The sequence below is a fragment of the Camellia sinensis genome, chromosome 9, assembly GCF_055761805.1.
Source record: "Camellia sinensis isolate YWXY chromosome 9, ASM5576180v1, whole genome shotgun sequence".
Taxonomy (NCBI): domain Eukaryota; kingdom Viridiplantae; phylum Streptophyta; class Magnoliopsida; order Ericales; family Theaceae; genus Camellia; species Camellia sinensis.
In genome coordinates this window covers 185,987,269-186,002,973 of record NC_138969.1, presented here as the reverse complement: position 1 = coordinate 186,002,973, position 15,705 = coordinate 185,987,269, and the positions used below count along the sequence as shown (strand labels likewise).

At 32.4% G+C, this 15,705-nt stretch overlaps 1 protein-coding gene across 5 annotated transcripts; it reads right to left on the bottom strand.

The window, feature by feature from the left end:
• Positions 1-1,201: 1,201 nt before the first annotated feature.
• Positions 1,202-9,721, bottom strand: LOC114257085 (homeobox-leucine zipper protein PROTODERMAL FACTOR 2). Of its 5 annotated transcripts, none has more exons than XM_082888190.1 (13): positions 9,223-9,662; positions 9,028-9,133; positions 7,772-8,041; positions 7,294-7,411; positions 6,818-7,006; positions 5,334-5,762; positions 5,014-5,115; positions 4,604-4,804; positions 4,339-4,513; positions 3,862-4,133; positions 3,043-3,138; positions 2,545-2,930; positions 1,202-1,591 (listed from the first exon to the last, which is right to left on the bottom strand). In XM_082888190.1, exons 3-12 carry the CDS (start codon positions 7,990-7,992, stop codon positions 2,565-2,567), a joined length of 2,169 nt encoding a protein of 722 aa, XP_082744316.1. In that variant the 5' UTR covers positions 7,993-8,041; positions 9,028-9,133; positions 9,223-9,662; the 3' UTR covers positions 1,202-1,591; positions 2,545-2,564. The 5 variants fall into 5 exon arrangements, with proteins under 5 accessions (XP_082744316.1, XP_082744315.1, XP_082744317.1 ...); XM_082888189.1 differs by having other exon boundaries at positions 8,586-9,129; XM_082888191.1 differs by having other exon boundaries at positions 9,028-9,127.
• Between the last annotated feature and the right edge of the window lie 5,984 nt (positions 9,722-15,705).

Genomic DNA, 15,705 nt, shown 5'->3' with positions numbered 1-15,705 from the left:
TTGACATGAATGTGGAGTCTGCAATAAAAAATTTGGTATCCCTAACATTATCCTATATGTCGTAGAGGTAATGTCTTCCCTGCAATTACTTTCCTGGTATGCATACGAGCATAAATTCTCTTTCTTCTTTGTTTAATTTTCTTTTATTAATTTATTAGTAGTGTTATATGTATCAATTAACATACTAATTAGTGTATCAACATATATTATGATATTATTACTCATCACACTCTTTACACAAATTATAAATATTTAAAATCTTTAAAATTATAACATATCATCTGTTATACTAATTAATATACCAATTAGTGTATATAACATTATTCTTAATTTATTACTTGTCTTCTAATGCTTTGGGTGAGGGTTGGGGGTTGTAGGTTAGTTGTGGGCCTCTCAACTTGTGCATATTGAACTATCACAATCAAATTTATTTATTCTATCATATGAAGTTTAGGTGTGGACATTTTTTTTTTTTTTTTGTTTTGAAAAATATCTACACTATATCAGAAAATTGTCATGTGAATATATTCAAAATTTCACAAATAATTTCTATTCATCTTCTTCGTTGCTAAATTATATATATTTATTTACGCATGCATTCTGTATGTAACCATCACAAATATACATCTAAAACATGCTAAGATGGCACCATTAGAGGCACCAATTGTTTAGAGGTAAATAGTAACTAGTGGGCTGACTACTAGAATGCATAGAGTGAAAAGTGCTTTAAAAATAAGTGAAAAAGTGAAAAATATATGTAAAATTAGTAAAAGAATGCTTAGAAATTTATGAAAAATGTCTCGTATTTTTTATATTTTTTCTTGTGTCCCTAAGGCATGTTCTAGTGCTAGTATTTTACAACTACATACCAATAGAGTAAAAAGAAAATATTGGGCACGGCTTTTGTTAACACATTAAGTACATAAAAATCACTTTAATATAAACTTACTGTATCAATTATGATCTAAACTACGAAATGATTATTAATATAAACTTATTGTATCAATTATGATCTAAACTACGAAATGATTATGAATTAATATCTATAGCAAACCGGCTAATGCACATCTAAGTTTTATTTCTACGATATACCAAGATGTATATCCCAAAAACATATACATATTCACCTCTATGTATCAATCAATATTTAAAATCATCATAAGAATGAGTTGATTTGTAAACCATATGAGGCCACAAGCAATAGACAACAAAAGTTGCATATATAGATTAAAAAAAATCTACTGCAATTTCAGAAATTAGTCTGACTGAGCTACTACAATCCAAACAACCAAAAATCTCTTTAGGAAAAAACACATGCACAAAAACCTAGTCCTCAAAAGAAAAACAAAGGTGAATTGGGGAGTTTATATAAGTTATGTGAAAAGAAGAGATTCGTTTTTTACTCTTGGAATCACTAATGGAAGTCAATACCCGAACCTATTATCCTTGCAGGGTGGTGAAATGCTTTCTTGCTGATTTTCTTGCCAGACAAACACCACAAGGCAAGGATCATTAAGGTGCGTTCTTGACTTTGTTTTGCTTCTTCAGAGTAAAACCCAGCCATGATTTCAATCATCTTCTTTGATTTTCACTGCAGAGTGAAAAAAATAAAAATAAAAAATAAAATAAAAATTAGAGCCTTCTCAAATTTTAGCAATTGCTTATAACAAGATACCAAAAAGAGGAATATTAGAAAAACGGAAATTATTAGGAAAATTAATTGCAATTCAATAGAAACTTTGCACATAATTTCCCTGAGCACAATTCTCATTTGTACTCCACTTATTTGTAATTAATTTATTTATTTTTTTTAAAATTTTTTAATGTTTTGTACTATTCTGTTAGATGCATAGTGTAGACAAATAAGGAGAGGGGGGAAAAAAGGTCCACAATAGACCCTTCTCAAATTTAGCCATTTTTGAGAATAAGATTAGCGAAAAGGGGAATATCATATAAATAAAAAACCGATAAACAAATTACAAATCAATAGAAACTTTACAATTAGTTGTACTGGACACAATTCTCCTTCGCACTAAACAATTTTTACTTTCACTGTACTTTTTTGCAATTAGTGTCCCCAATTTCCATTTATATGATACTGCCCTAAAGAGTAAATTAGAGGCATACTGTACACACAAAAATTATAAACATATATCATTCAAATCTTGCACCCTCATTGTTTTTACCATTAAAAATAAATGATATTACTTGGTTCGAAAACTTGAACACATCATATGAAAAATCATGACACTACAAGAATGAATCTTTAATTGAACACATCTTATGAAATCCAATCTTTAATCTGATTTGTTCAATCTTTAGCCAAATTAAAACCATGACATTAAAGAAAAGTTTTAAATGTCAATTGATATGTTTTAGAATTTTGGACTTTCAATACAAAAATTTATCGATATAGTGGCTGATATTGTCTGGTTTGGGCCAATATATGATCGTGTAACTGATATCAATAAATATTCCAATATTGTTATTTAATACCATGCATTAGAGTTAAATTAAATGAGATAAGTTTGAAGATTGGCTCACCTTGTAAGACCTTTCTTTGGTCATACATTTTCGCTGCCTATAGCGCCTTTAATCCTTTCAACTGTGCACTTGATAAGGCTATTTACTGTTGCCACTGATCCAAGAGAGAGCTTCGCCGTTGGAACTGAATCAACCAAGATCTGAAACGCAACGGTCAATAGTGATCCCCCAGACACACCTTCTGGAATTCCTCCCCCAAGATGCGTCGGCCCATCAGGAAGTATTGCAAAACCAGATGGTAAGAGAGCAACATAATCCGGGTCTCCACCGCTTAATACCACATTCATAGCAACAATATCCACAGGAGCGTATATAACATAAGAGCCTGTTGAGTCGGTGCAACTCTCTTGTAGTATAAGCATGTTGCTTTGGCTTGAGTTTCCACTCTATGGTATATTTTGACATAACAGATGTGTCAGTCTAATTCAATTGATAGAAGCAGATTAAATAAAAATATTAGATTGTAAGCAGGATAAATATGAAGAAAATATGACTTACATTAACACGCAGGAGGGAGACTGCGTTGCCAGGATCGCGACCATTTGCAATGTGCGCCATTTCTTGAACTACACCGCGGTTTGAGAGGATATCCCACTATATTACAATAAAATGCAAATTATTGAGATAGGAGAATAAGAAATTGTAGTTTTTGATCTTATGAAGTCTATTCTTTCAACATTACAAATGTAGAGGCTTAAAGTAGGTAGGTTTGAAGATTGAAATTTTGATGCCCTGTTTGCACAAGGATAGGGAAATTAAATAGTATGAGAGAGGTACAGTCATTGTGTTTGATTGTGTTTCTGTTTTATGTCTCCTATTTTCATTTTTCAGTAAACACATAAATTTGTATGCAAAAAAGTTTCTGAAATTTTTTTGTGAAAACAATTTACATTTCTATTTGTGAACTGTTTTTGTACAAAAATGAAAGCTATGGTATTTTCAATTCTGTTGTTGTTTTGTTTCCAAAAACATGAAAACTGAAAAGAGAAACTAAATCAAACAAAGAATACAATCAATGGGTCTTTTCAAACTTTCTATTCTTTTTCTAAAAGCACAAAAAATGGAAAAAGTGTAAAGCAAAAACACAACCAAACAAGCTCAATGGTATAGTTTCAAGTATTTGTGCCTTCTTATCCCTTTCTCAATTTGAATCCAAATGTACCAACATGTCTTCTATTTACAGAATATGATACTTTATGCTTGTAGGTAATTGGCAAAAAGATCGAATGCATCAAGAACAATTGCCAATTTTAAAATTTTAAATTATTAGAAATTGCAGAGATTAAGAGGAGAATGAATTGAAAACATTTTCCCTACCTCATTTCGAGCATTCTCATTGCGAAGAAAATCAAAAACCCTTTTTGGTGGAACCGGTAGCCAAAATGAGGTTGCAGCGCTTAGCACGATACCAGGAGGCCTGCCTGGATCATCCATACTCTTCCTTGTCATGACACGTACATCATCAGCACCACTTCCTGATAGTGTTGTCCATGTGTGTGCTGTAGAAGCACCGACACCAGAACAAAAGCCGATGACCATTCGCTGAGCCAGTTTCATCATACTTTTCCTCCCTTCTATAGTAGTTATTACTGCAATGTAAACACCATTAAAGCAATTTTTATGTCAACAAAATGTAATCTTTTTTTGCAAGTCATGATGATGAAAATGAGAAAATTTGGGTTGGGTACTAAAATAATTGGTTTGATGTGACACATCTTTTATATATTGATAATATGTCGGATGATATTCAAATTTTTGTTGACGTGGCATTGTTAAAATGGGAAAAGATAGTACCTCCAACATCTCCTGCCGGTATGTTATTGGCCATTGCGCTTGCAAGGCGTTCACATTGTCGATCCAATGTAGCTACCCAACGTTTTGCTCCGAATGCAAGGCCTGAATTAACTAGCCGTTTGTATATATTGTGAACAGCTCTATCATCCACTTCAACATGTTCAACCCATATAACCTGGCACATTAGCATAGCATTTAGTGAATAGCTTTATCAAACATGTATGCAAAACAAAAAAACAAAAATAAAAGAGATCGAAATAGTTACCTTTGAGTAACCATTTGGTAATTCTTGAATTAAACAACCAGAAGGCCTCTTTCTACACCGTGATATTACGCTAGGGTGTAAATTTTCCAAGGAAACATCGACCACCGCCCAAGTTTCATCGGTATGCTGTTTACAATACCTTACAAAGTAGTTTTCACGAGTTGGGACGAGTGGTGATAGGACTTGGAACTCAGCTGTCATCTGAAACAATTGCAAGTTTTTTTTTTTCTTTTATCAGCAAAAAATAAACTTTATTGAATCACAAACAAGGATAAATCCTTTTACATCTTACATCAATTGCAAGTTAGATAAATAAGATAAGAATATAGTTTCATTAACATTTAGTTTTATCCTCAATTACTGAAATTAATAGAACCATTTCAAGAAACATTCAAAATTTTGTTGAGTACCACTTGCAAAGCTCCATTGTAATTCCCTGCCACTCCAGTTGATAGGATGTCCAAGGTTAGTGCTCTTGAAACAATGCCCGAAAACACGCTTGTCCATTGATTCTAATAACAATCATTGATAATCACGTCAGAAAGAAAGTGCCAATAAACTAACATTGACATGGTGACACCAGGGTTTTAAATATAGATTATCAAGATTTTGGACTTTTAATACCTAGGTTTTACTAATACATCAATCACTGCTTGATATGTATCCTGATAGCTTTACCTAAAACGAAGGTGACACAGAAAAGTGTGAAGGGAACAAGTTATAAGCATACCACATCCATTAGAATCTCAACAAGGTTAATGTGGTTCATAATAACAACTGCAGATTCGCGGGAAACTTCAGATTTTAACCCCAATGGTTTCGGCCCTATACCACGAGGGAAGGTTCGCAAGTACTCATCTTCGCTCAAAACCTCAGTGGAGTCATCAGGACTCGGAATCCATAAGGGTTCACCGGCTTGTGCTATTTTGATGAGTTCCTCCATTGCTGCAACTGCAAGCTCGATGATCATAGGCTTGTCTTGCTCAGTGGGGGCTGAGACCGACCTGAGAAGGTCACCAGCTCCATACAAGTCACCTACCATGCTGGGCTGTGGCATGAAATTGACAACACCAAGGTCAAGTGCACGAGGTGGTCCATTGGGATGGGAAAGCCCAGTCCTGCCAACATATTTTGCAGCAATTCCAGAAATCCTGTCAATCTGGAAACAAAAGTATGTGTGAAAACACTTCAGTTTTCAGTTAAAAGCACAAAAGACTGGTTATTAATGTCATGGTTTTAGATATCATGTCAATATGGCAACAAAGTATATATACACACATTTTAGTTTCAATTACAATCACCAAATGAGTTCCTGAAATTGGAAGTTGCAACAATAACTTGTTAATATTATGGTTTTAAATAGTACCCAATAGATCTCAGTATTTCTATGTGAACGAAAATTGCATGCGTATCAGCAGATTCATGATACATATTGGCCCATAGTCTATTTACAATCCTATTCCAAGCGGATACAACTGGTTCATAGCTAATACAATTAATTTGGCTGCAACAAACCTCTATTTTGCTACGGATAGTATAGAAAGAGCAATACTATACAAACACAAAATTTACAAAGAATTTTTATTTAGAATGCGGCAGCCTTATGTCCTATTGATTTAAAAACAAAAGTCCATTAATGTCATTTATATTTAAATGTCGTTACCGCACTATTTTGGTAAGAACATACTAGAATTAATTACATTTTTAGTTCCTAAAACATGTTATATGTATCATTTTAATCCCCTATGTTTAAATTGAGTACTAAATTGACACAATTGAATTGTGATCAAAATAGCATAAATCCCTTTGGAGACTAAAAAGGTAATTATCTCAAAATTTTATATAATTACACGCAAATAAAAACAATAATAATAAATTCAAACTTTATGACTCAATTCGTTGTACCAATCACTTGATACTCTCTCAATTGATTATCTGTCACCAAACATTTCTCTTCCCTTATTCCAAATGATTGACAGCCGTTAGATATGTTTTGAGATATTTATATATCAAGATTCTTACATGATCTAATAATTGTGATTAAAATGATACATATGACAAAATATTCAATGGCAAATGATGGTTGACCCTTCCCATACTATTATATCGGAATCAATGCTTATTCGTCTCACAATATCACTATTTAAAACTTTGTTTTAACATGTGTATATTCTCATTAATTACCTCTAACATGTGTATATTCTCATTAATTACCTCATCTCGTAGACGAGCATTCTCGATCCTCAAATGCTGCTCATCGAAGGACATCTCACCAATGGCAGCGGGGCCTCCACAGTTGGGACAAGTAGCATTGCTAAGGGCTTCTTTGTACCTTATGTTCTCTGCACGAAGCTTTTCGTTCTCAGCCTTCAACAGTGAGTTGTCATGTCGCTCATGTTGGGACTGTCATAAAGCCGCAATTAATACATATACATAGCAAGATTTTAGATATGGATAAATAGTTATGGCGATTTTAGATTCCGATATTGATATTAACTCATATCAACAAATACAGTTTAATATCAACTAATATATTACTGATACTGATGAATATGCAATGCCATTAAACGACCATTAACTCATATCAGTCGTTAGTCGTTACTATTTGACATTGGCTAATATATCATTGTAACAGAATTTTGAAATATATGACGTTATTACTAATACTTATACAGTTAGATCACCATTACCTTCATCTGTGTGCGCTTGTTTTGGAACCAAAATTTAACTTGTAGAGGTTCTAACCCTAATCTACGGCCCAGATCCTTCCTTTGCTTATCATCCGGGTGAGGGCAATCATTGAAGAAACTGTAACAAAATTCACAAATCAATTAGAATCAAATCCTCTACCAAAAATAATTCTCCCAAGGTGTTAAATATTTGGCAGATAAATATGGGGATTTAGATTTTTTATATAGATATTTATTGATATATCAGCCAAAATTGTTCATTATCAAAAAATACAAATACTATCAAGCTACCATTATTTAAAATCATATTTTCTCCCCCCTTCTCTTTTTGCACATCAGACACGGTAGTCAAACTATGAGAGGGAAGAAAAAGTCTCGCCTGTGGTAAGTCTTGAATTTGAGGCGCACACAAACATAAAAGAAAAGCAAGTCTGGAATTTGAGACACACAAACATAAAAGAAAATAATGAATACTTACGCTTCCATTTCTTGGATTTGATGCTGTGTGTGTCGATGGTACCGCTTCTTTTTGTTGGGGCGTTGGTTGGGATCTTGATCCTCACCGGAGGGGGCCTCCATGATATCGGTCCCTGATTTGCTCTCAAATTCATCGTCTCTAAGCATATCCAACTCAGTTTCCGGGGTTTTGTGGGTCATATCTAGTAAATCATGAGTATCAAACATGTTTGGCTGAAACATCTTCACAGATCTTTAGGGTTCCCCACTTCCCAAGCTATTGTTTCCCAATCTATCAACATAACGAAAGTAAAAGGGCACCCATAAGTTAGATCACTGTAAAAACATACTCACAAATTGGTTCAATTTATGATACTAACTCTCAAGAATGAAATCCAAGTTGGAAAACATGTAGATGAGAAGACCACTTTTCGAGTTACTTTTTCTGAGTATATAGCTTTTTCGATATATATATACCTGGGAAAATTTTCTCTGTTCCTCTCTCCCAAAAGAACTTATGGCGGTTCTACCAAGAAGGATTTTGCTTGAATTATCTTAATGCCCTAGCTTATGATCTAATAGATCTCAAATTGCATTGTTCTTTGCAAATTTAAAAAATAATAATAATAAAATAAAAAATAAAAATTGAAAAAGGGTACAATTTGTATATCAAAAGAAAGATGATAAGGATAAGGGCAGTAAATAAATAATCACAGTATAGATTAAGAAAATGAATTTAAAGAAAAGAAAAACATATATAGAACACAGATTAGAAACCAAGGGTCTTTAATTCAATGGAGATAATACTGAGGCCGAGTCTCAGTCTAAGTCCTGACCTGAATTTGATTTAGCTCGGAAAACAATCCAAACCCACAAACTCTATCATTCTTTTTCTTCATGGAAATTGCATAGCTTGCTTGATGAGCTGCAAAGATAGGCATATCTCACTCACCCACAAACCCTAAGAGAGTACATCTTTTACCCACCCACACAAACCCTAGAAAACTCTCTCTCTCTCTCTCTCTCTATATATATATATATATATACACACACACACACACATATTTGTGGTGGAGGACTATGGGTTGGTTTTGGGTTCTTGGGCGTTGAGTTTTAATAGATTCTCTGGCAGAGTCTGAAAGCAAGCTAATGAGATGGTTACATGTTATAAGAGACTAGAAATGACTTTCAAACAAGACTTTTTATCTAATCTGTCTTTACGTGCAAAGAAACCAATTTGATACCCAAAAAAAAACAAAAATAATAAAAAAGTATCACCAGAGTTGACTCAGTGAGTATGTGTCTGAACTGGCCTTTTGACACCACTAATTTCAAACCAGCGTGGCTGTAACGCCCACAAAGATCTCTCTCTCTCTCTCTCTCTCTGTGCAAAACATAACGGAAAAATAAATTGAGATTACAAATCATGCAGAGAAATTGAGTTTGGATATGGGTATAGTGAATGAAACTTACTTGTGTTGGAGTTTCTTTTTAGTGACGTCAGAGAAACCCTTTTGAAGTTATAGTATTAGCTAAGTGAGAGAAGGCTCAGATCTGGTTTTCAGGCAAGTGGGTCAACGGAAAACCACTTTTTGGAGGATGCAGAGTTGTTTTTAAAGGCGGTTTTGATTGTGACCTTTCTTGTGAAAAAGAATTTAAGAATAGTTGAGAGAGAAATGAAACGGACGAAAAAAAAGAGGATATATAATCACAAGAGAGAGACAGAGAGAGATGGAGGGTTTTGAAGAGGAGGGTGAGAAGGGGAAGAAGGAAAGAGAAGAGAGAGATGTGGCAGCGAGAGAAGTAATTGCAGAGCGTATAAAGGGTGCAAAAGTATTAATGGAGAGAGAGAGAGAGAGAGAGAGGAGGGAGTTATTGCTGTGGAGAGAGAGAGAAAAAAGATTGGCATTTGGTGTTTAAATTTCATCCATAGGTCATTATGGCTTCTTAACAGCCCAACTTTCACTGCCTCAATTTCTTCCAAGCATTCGTCATTTCCTCTCTGGCTCATTGTCATCTCTGTATAAATAGACGGTGGTGCTACATGCACTAATTAGTGTTATGATATTATTATTGATCATATTTATTATACAAATTACAAATATTAAAAATCATACAAATAATATCACATCATCTGTTAATACACTAATGTGTACATTAATTAGTACATATAGTATTATTCATAAATAAATTAAACAGCAAAAATGTTATATGTAACCGATTTTCTATTGCGGCTCATTGTTGATTATTTTGTTTGAGAATGATTTAAAAATATATATATAATGAATACAAATGATATTTTGTTAAATATCTTGAAAACATTTATAATAATAATATAAAGTAAAAAAAGTGATACATCGGTTCTCATCTATAAATTAATAAATCGATTATAGATTTAGATACAAAATAGATGAACAAGATAGAAGTAAGTCTTATTACCAAATTCTATAAAATTTTATTAGTTCATATGTATTATGTGCATCCATGGGTGCGTATAGCAGTAGTAGGGGTATTTTTATACTTCCGAAACTCTTTCGATGCATGCCATTTTCCTGTACTTTTAATTTCATACTGTTAAATGAAATTTTTCTTTGCCGATCAAAAAAAAAAAAATGTGCATCCATTCTCTTAGTGGTAGCAAAATAGATCTCTATATATTGATGCGATGAGTTTTCGAAAACAGAAATTTAATACAAAATGTATTTAACAATTTTTTTTTTTTTTTGGTAGATGTGTGCCTCAACAAAGAATCCTGTAAAATTTTCACAGTGGATTGCCAACTATGTGCCCATTGTGTTGTTATCATATTTATGTATGAACATTTTTTCAATGGATTTAGCCTATTTCCTGTCCAAATCCATTTGGATTAGGGAGTATTGTTGGTCCCCGGTAATACAAATTATTCTTTTTAATCAGTTCACGGAGAAAGTTATTATGCAAAAAATCAAATTTATCAAATATCGATAACCACATGATTAGATTATAAAAATCATTTAAAAATGGATAACAAGTATAATTTTAAGAATATCGTATTTTGGCATGATTTTGTGATCCAATTATTTGGTTATCAATGTATGATCAACTTGATCTTTCGAATGAATGATTTTCTTTACAAACTTTACAAGATAAGTAATTTAGATTACCAAGATTGACCAACAACATCCTCTAGTCTAAATAAATGCATTGGGGAGAAACTAAATTTGGTTCAATTATCTCTAAAGGTTTGGATTTTCTCAAGTTAGTCATTTTAATTTGAAACAGCGTTTGGGCTTGATGGACCCATTTTGGACTAGGCCTCAGAGATCCAAAAAATTCACTTTTTAGGACTTGGTAAGTAGAATATTTATATAAAAAATCAAGAGAATCAGACATTGGTAGCTATATATTTGTATTACAAAAAATTAGATAACTATTCTTGAAATTATAATTGACATCCATTTTTTCAAAACTAATATGATTAAAACATATAGCCACTGATATCTGATCATGTAAATTTTTTGTATGAATATTTTACTTAATAAATCTTAAAAGGTGAACGGTTCGAATCACCGAGTGTAATTTCAAAATGGGCTAATCAAATTCAAACGCTCTCTTTTAACTTGAGAGAATTCAAAGCTTATGTGTAACATTCTTGTTTTAAACTCTAACAAAGTATAATTTCTTTGTAATTGTGTTTACTTAACTATTTATTTATAGCGCGAAGAATGAGTTACAGTTTTGTGGCGCCGATAACTGTGTTTTACATTATCTGATAATGATATATATAGGAAACTTAATAATTTATAAGTGATTTAAAATTATTTCTTTTATAAAAATTCAATAAATAATATTTCATGAAGTGCAAACTGAGTTCCAGCAAACAGATGATTCAATTTGCTTTATCATTATCAATTCTAGTGAATTTATCTTATCTTTTGGTAATAACTTGGAGAGTTAGAAAATTAATTTTCTAGGCACTATTAAGAAGATCAAAAAGAAAAAAATAAAAAATAAAAAACAAGCAAAGACAACCGGGAAAAATAAATAAGTTTGTTAGTGTAGGAATTTATTATATCAATGAACCATTATCATATTAATTTTTAGTACAAAACTCAAGTTGGATAATTAAAAAAAATAAAAATCAATTAGGCTAACTCAGTTGATCATTCATGTACACTCTTTTATATGAAGTCAAAGAGTCAATTATTGTCGGGAACAAAAAAAATTCTTATGACGGCGATTTGGTTTATACCTATATTTGTTAGATTATAACTGTTTAGTTTTATGTAGTTTTTGTAATGTTTCTAATTAATTTCATATACAAAAAATGAAAGAAGGATGATTTGGTAGGGTTGGATAAAAGGGCAATTTGATTGAAATGCTATTGATATCCAATCAAATCAATTTATTATATGTATATTCTATTTAATACACAGTACAACAAAATATACTTTTGGCGACCGAATTAAGCAACTAAAAAAAATTTAGTCGCCAAAACGTGTGAAATTGGAGACTAAAAATTTTTTTGGTCTCCAAAAGTACAATATTTAGCTACTAATTTTTTTTTAATCGGGAAATCTTGATTATCGGCGACTAAAAAAAAAAATTACCCGCAAAAAATGCCATAATTGGCGACTAAAAAATGTTTGTCGCTGTATAGATAGTTTTGGCTACTAAAATTTTTTAGTCTCCGAATAAAAAATAAAAATTTACTTTCAGACTTTTGGCAGCTAAACTTTTGGCAACTAAAAGTTTCGTTGTCAAAAATTTATTTTCAGTGACTAAAAAATGATTTAGTCGCTGTGTGGCTAGTTTTGGTTGCTAAATTTTTTTTTTTAATTTTTTTTGTTACCGAATAAAAAATAAAAATTTACTTTTTATCTTTGGCGACCAAAAGTTTGGTCGCCAAAAATTTATTTTTAGCTACTAAAAAATATTTTAGTCGCCAAAATATTTGGTGGGAAAATTTTGAATTTTGGAGGGATTTATAAAATTAATTGGCGACTAAAATGTTTAGTCACCAAATTACTACTTTTAGTAGCTAAAATAATATTTAGTGGCCGTTAGATAACATTTTAGCTACTAAATAAAAATTTAGTCGGCATTTGTCCCTTAATTAATTAGATACAGTCCTTTCCCATTTCACTCTCTCATCACCTCTCTCTTTCTGTCTCTCGCTCTCTCCATCGCAGGCGACCCTCCTACCAGCCATTGTCCACCACTATCGCACACAAGCACCCACCTCCTCACCGTTGACGGTACAACCCACCTCCCCACTAGCTACGGTACCACCCATCTCCCCACCAGTAACGGACAACAGTAGCTCTTCGATTTGTGTCTCCTCCAGCACACACCAGGTATTTCCAGCCTCTTCCTTTCTCTCTCTCTTTCTCTCTCTCTCTCGCAAGAGCAGCGTTTTTTCTCTCTATTTCTCGCTCGCAACAACCATTAGAGCACACCCTGTATTTCGCCTTCTTCCTCCCCTTCCACCCTCTTGCTCACCATGTGTTTGACAAAATGTTGAAATGAAATTGGAACAGGCCCGTTTGAGGGGCGAAAACTCACAACAGTGAGCTAGAAGTAGAAATGTGGATTTAGTGAAATATGCTAGATAAGGGAGATATTGAAGAGTGACTAGTTTTTTCTAGCTAGCTTTAATCGAGAAGGATATTACCCATTAAGTAGTTGGATTAACCAAATGAAGAAATTCTTCAGAAGTTTTATGTATTTGTAGAAATCTTTAATATGTAAAAAGATAAGTTTTATAAATAGTTGTAAGGCCAGCTATATTTTACTGAACATTTGGCATTTAATACTTTACACAGAAATTAGAAGTGACATTGATTGGAGATCCAATGAGGGAAAATCAAATAAGCTTGCATGGTCATGTGTAACAACATAGTAATGGGAGTAATTTGATTCTTGTTGAAGGTGCCAAAAGAACAATGTTGTGGTTGAGTAATAATTTAAGTCAAATGGAGGTTATTTTGCAATTTTGATTCTTATTTGTTGTGGTCGAGTCATAATTTGATTCTTATTTGATTGTTAGGACTTGTGATCTTATTTTGCAATTTTAACCATCTGCCTCATTTGGGATCTCATTTTTCAATTTTCTGTTCTATTTGTCTCACTCTTCTAATGCTGTGGTTGAGTCATAATTTAAGTCAAATGGAGGTTATTTATTTATTTTTTTAAATATTAAATTGTTTTAATTTTAACAAATCTTAAGTGATAGAGTTAATTTTGAATTCAAATTGTGAAGACATAACAACATTACAAGAATGAAATGGAGGGTTGAAATGGAGAATGAGAACAAAAGACCTGAATTTGAGAATCAAAACTAAGGATATTATTGTTCATCAATGTTTATGATATATCTCTAAATAATGAGTTTTAATAGCTATTAAACAAAATTCTGAAGTATAAAATAAATACACTTTTAAATCTATAGGTAGTGTTTAAAAATATGTAGCACTTAAATTTACAAGATAAAAAGCAAGATTCAAGGTAAAATACATAGGTTACTTGGAATATTAATGATGGTTTCAACCTTCACTGCATATGGTTGGACTAACTAGCTAGTTCTTATTGACTATTTATTACCATCCTCTAATCTTAGTCTAGCATACTTTCTTTTTACCCCACAAGGATGTCCATACCTTCACCTTTACTAATCTCATGGGTTATCTTCAATGATGTTGAGAGGGAAACAAATGATAGTTCAAAAACACATGTAAACAAGAAGCATTGAATATCATGTACTAAAATTCACTAAAATGAGGTTATCTTGAATTAGTAGTAGAATTTATGTGATCTACATGGTTCACCCCACTTAGCCTTTTCTCTATTTATTTCACAGCTACAGATTAGACACTTCTTGACCTATTTATATTAACAAAAACTTCGTAATTTTGTACTTTCTTGATTAGCATAACTTGTACTTTGCATAAACGGGTAAATTTTTAGTTTTTTGCAATGTTTAAGAACATTACCGTGGTCATATCAATAATTAAGATTAGTCTATCATAGTCCAAGAGTAATGACTACTTAGAATTCATTGATACCATGAGAATAAGAACCAATTACTTTCTTCTACTTACATTGAAAATTTGATGATTGGTTAATAGAGTTTGAAATGTCATGATTATAATACACCCATATTTGCAATCTATGATTTGTATTTAGTTTATGAATAATTTAGTTTTTGTTTTTACATTCCAATGTAGACTAGCAAAAGTTGTTCTTCACATAATGAAATGTCATTTGCTTTGCTTTTGTTCTTCTCTTCATGGATGTAGCTACAGTAATCCCTCATCTTAGATTCACTAAATCTCACTTTTTTGTTTTTTGTGTGTGTCACCTATCCCCTCCCCCCCTCCAAAAATATAAAAAAATAAAAAATATCATGCAACAAGGGTGGGAAGTATAAGTATTATGGTACTTACTGAATGTCTCTTGCTTGTTCATTGATTTTGTTGGCTAGTACTTGTTTTTTCAAAGTTTTAATTGTCAACCTCCGGGAAGACTTCTTTGAAAGCTATGAGTGCAAATTCAAATAAATCCCCTTCAAATGGATGTGTCTTGATATTTGATGAGAAGCAAGAAAAGGTATAAAACATATTTAATGCATTCTTCCCTAATGTGTAAGTGTATCTGTAAGTATTTATATTCTGTGTTTAGCTTGATGTTCATCCATGCAAATGTTGCTATCAGAGAAAAAAACAAAGATTTTTCAGGCTCAAAATTCTTCTAATGTTTGCAGATTAATGAGTTGAGGGCTTTGCTTGGGCCATTGCCTGATAAGTCATCTATTTATTGTTCCAGTGCATCAATCTCTAGATATTTAAGGGCACGGACCTGGAATGTCAAGAAGGCAACTAAAATGATGAAAAAGACCTTGAAATGAAGATTGGAATACAAGCCAGAGGAGATTAGATAGGTAACCACGTAGCTCACTATTAATTTTTTGTAGTAATC

What these genes read in the sequence shown, in the direction of transcription:
- LOC114257085 (XM_082888192.1), bottom strand. Translation starts at nt 7,992, where the DNA reads ATGTTTCAGCCAAACATGTTTGATACTCATGATTTACTAGATATGACC. An exon ending in ACAAGCGCACACAGATGAAG is followed by an intron (nt 7,007 to 7,293) that starts GTAATGGTGATC and finishes GCTTTATGACAG; the next exon opens with TCCCAACATGAGCGACATGA. An exon ending in TCTCCCTCCTGCGTGTTAAT is followed by an intron (nt 2,931 to 3,042) that starts GTAAGTCATATT and finishes AATATACCATAG; the next exon opens with AGTGGAAACTCAAGCCAAAG.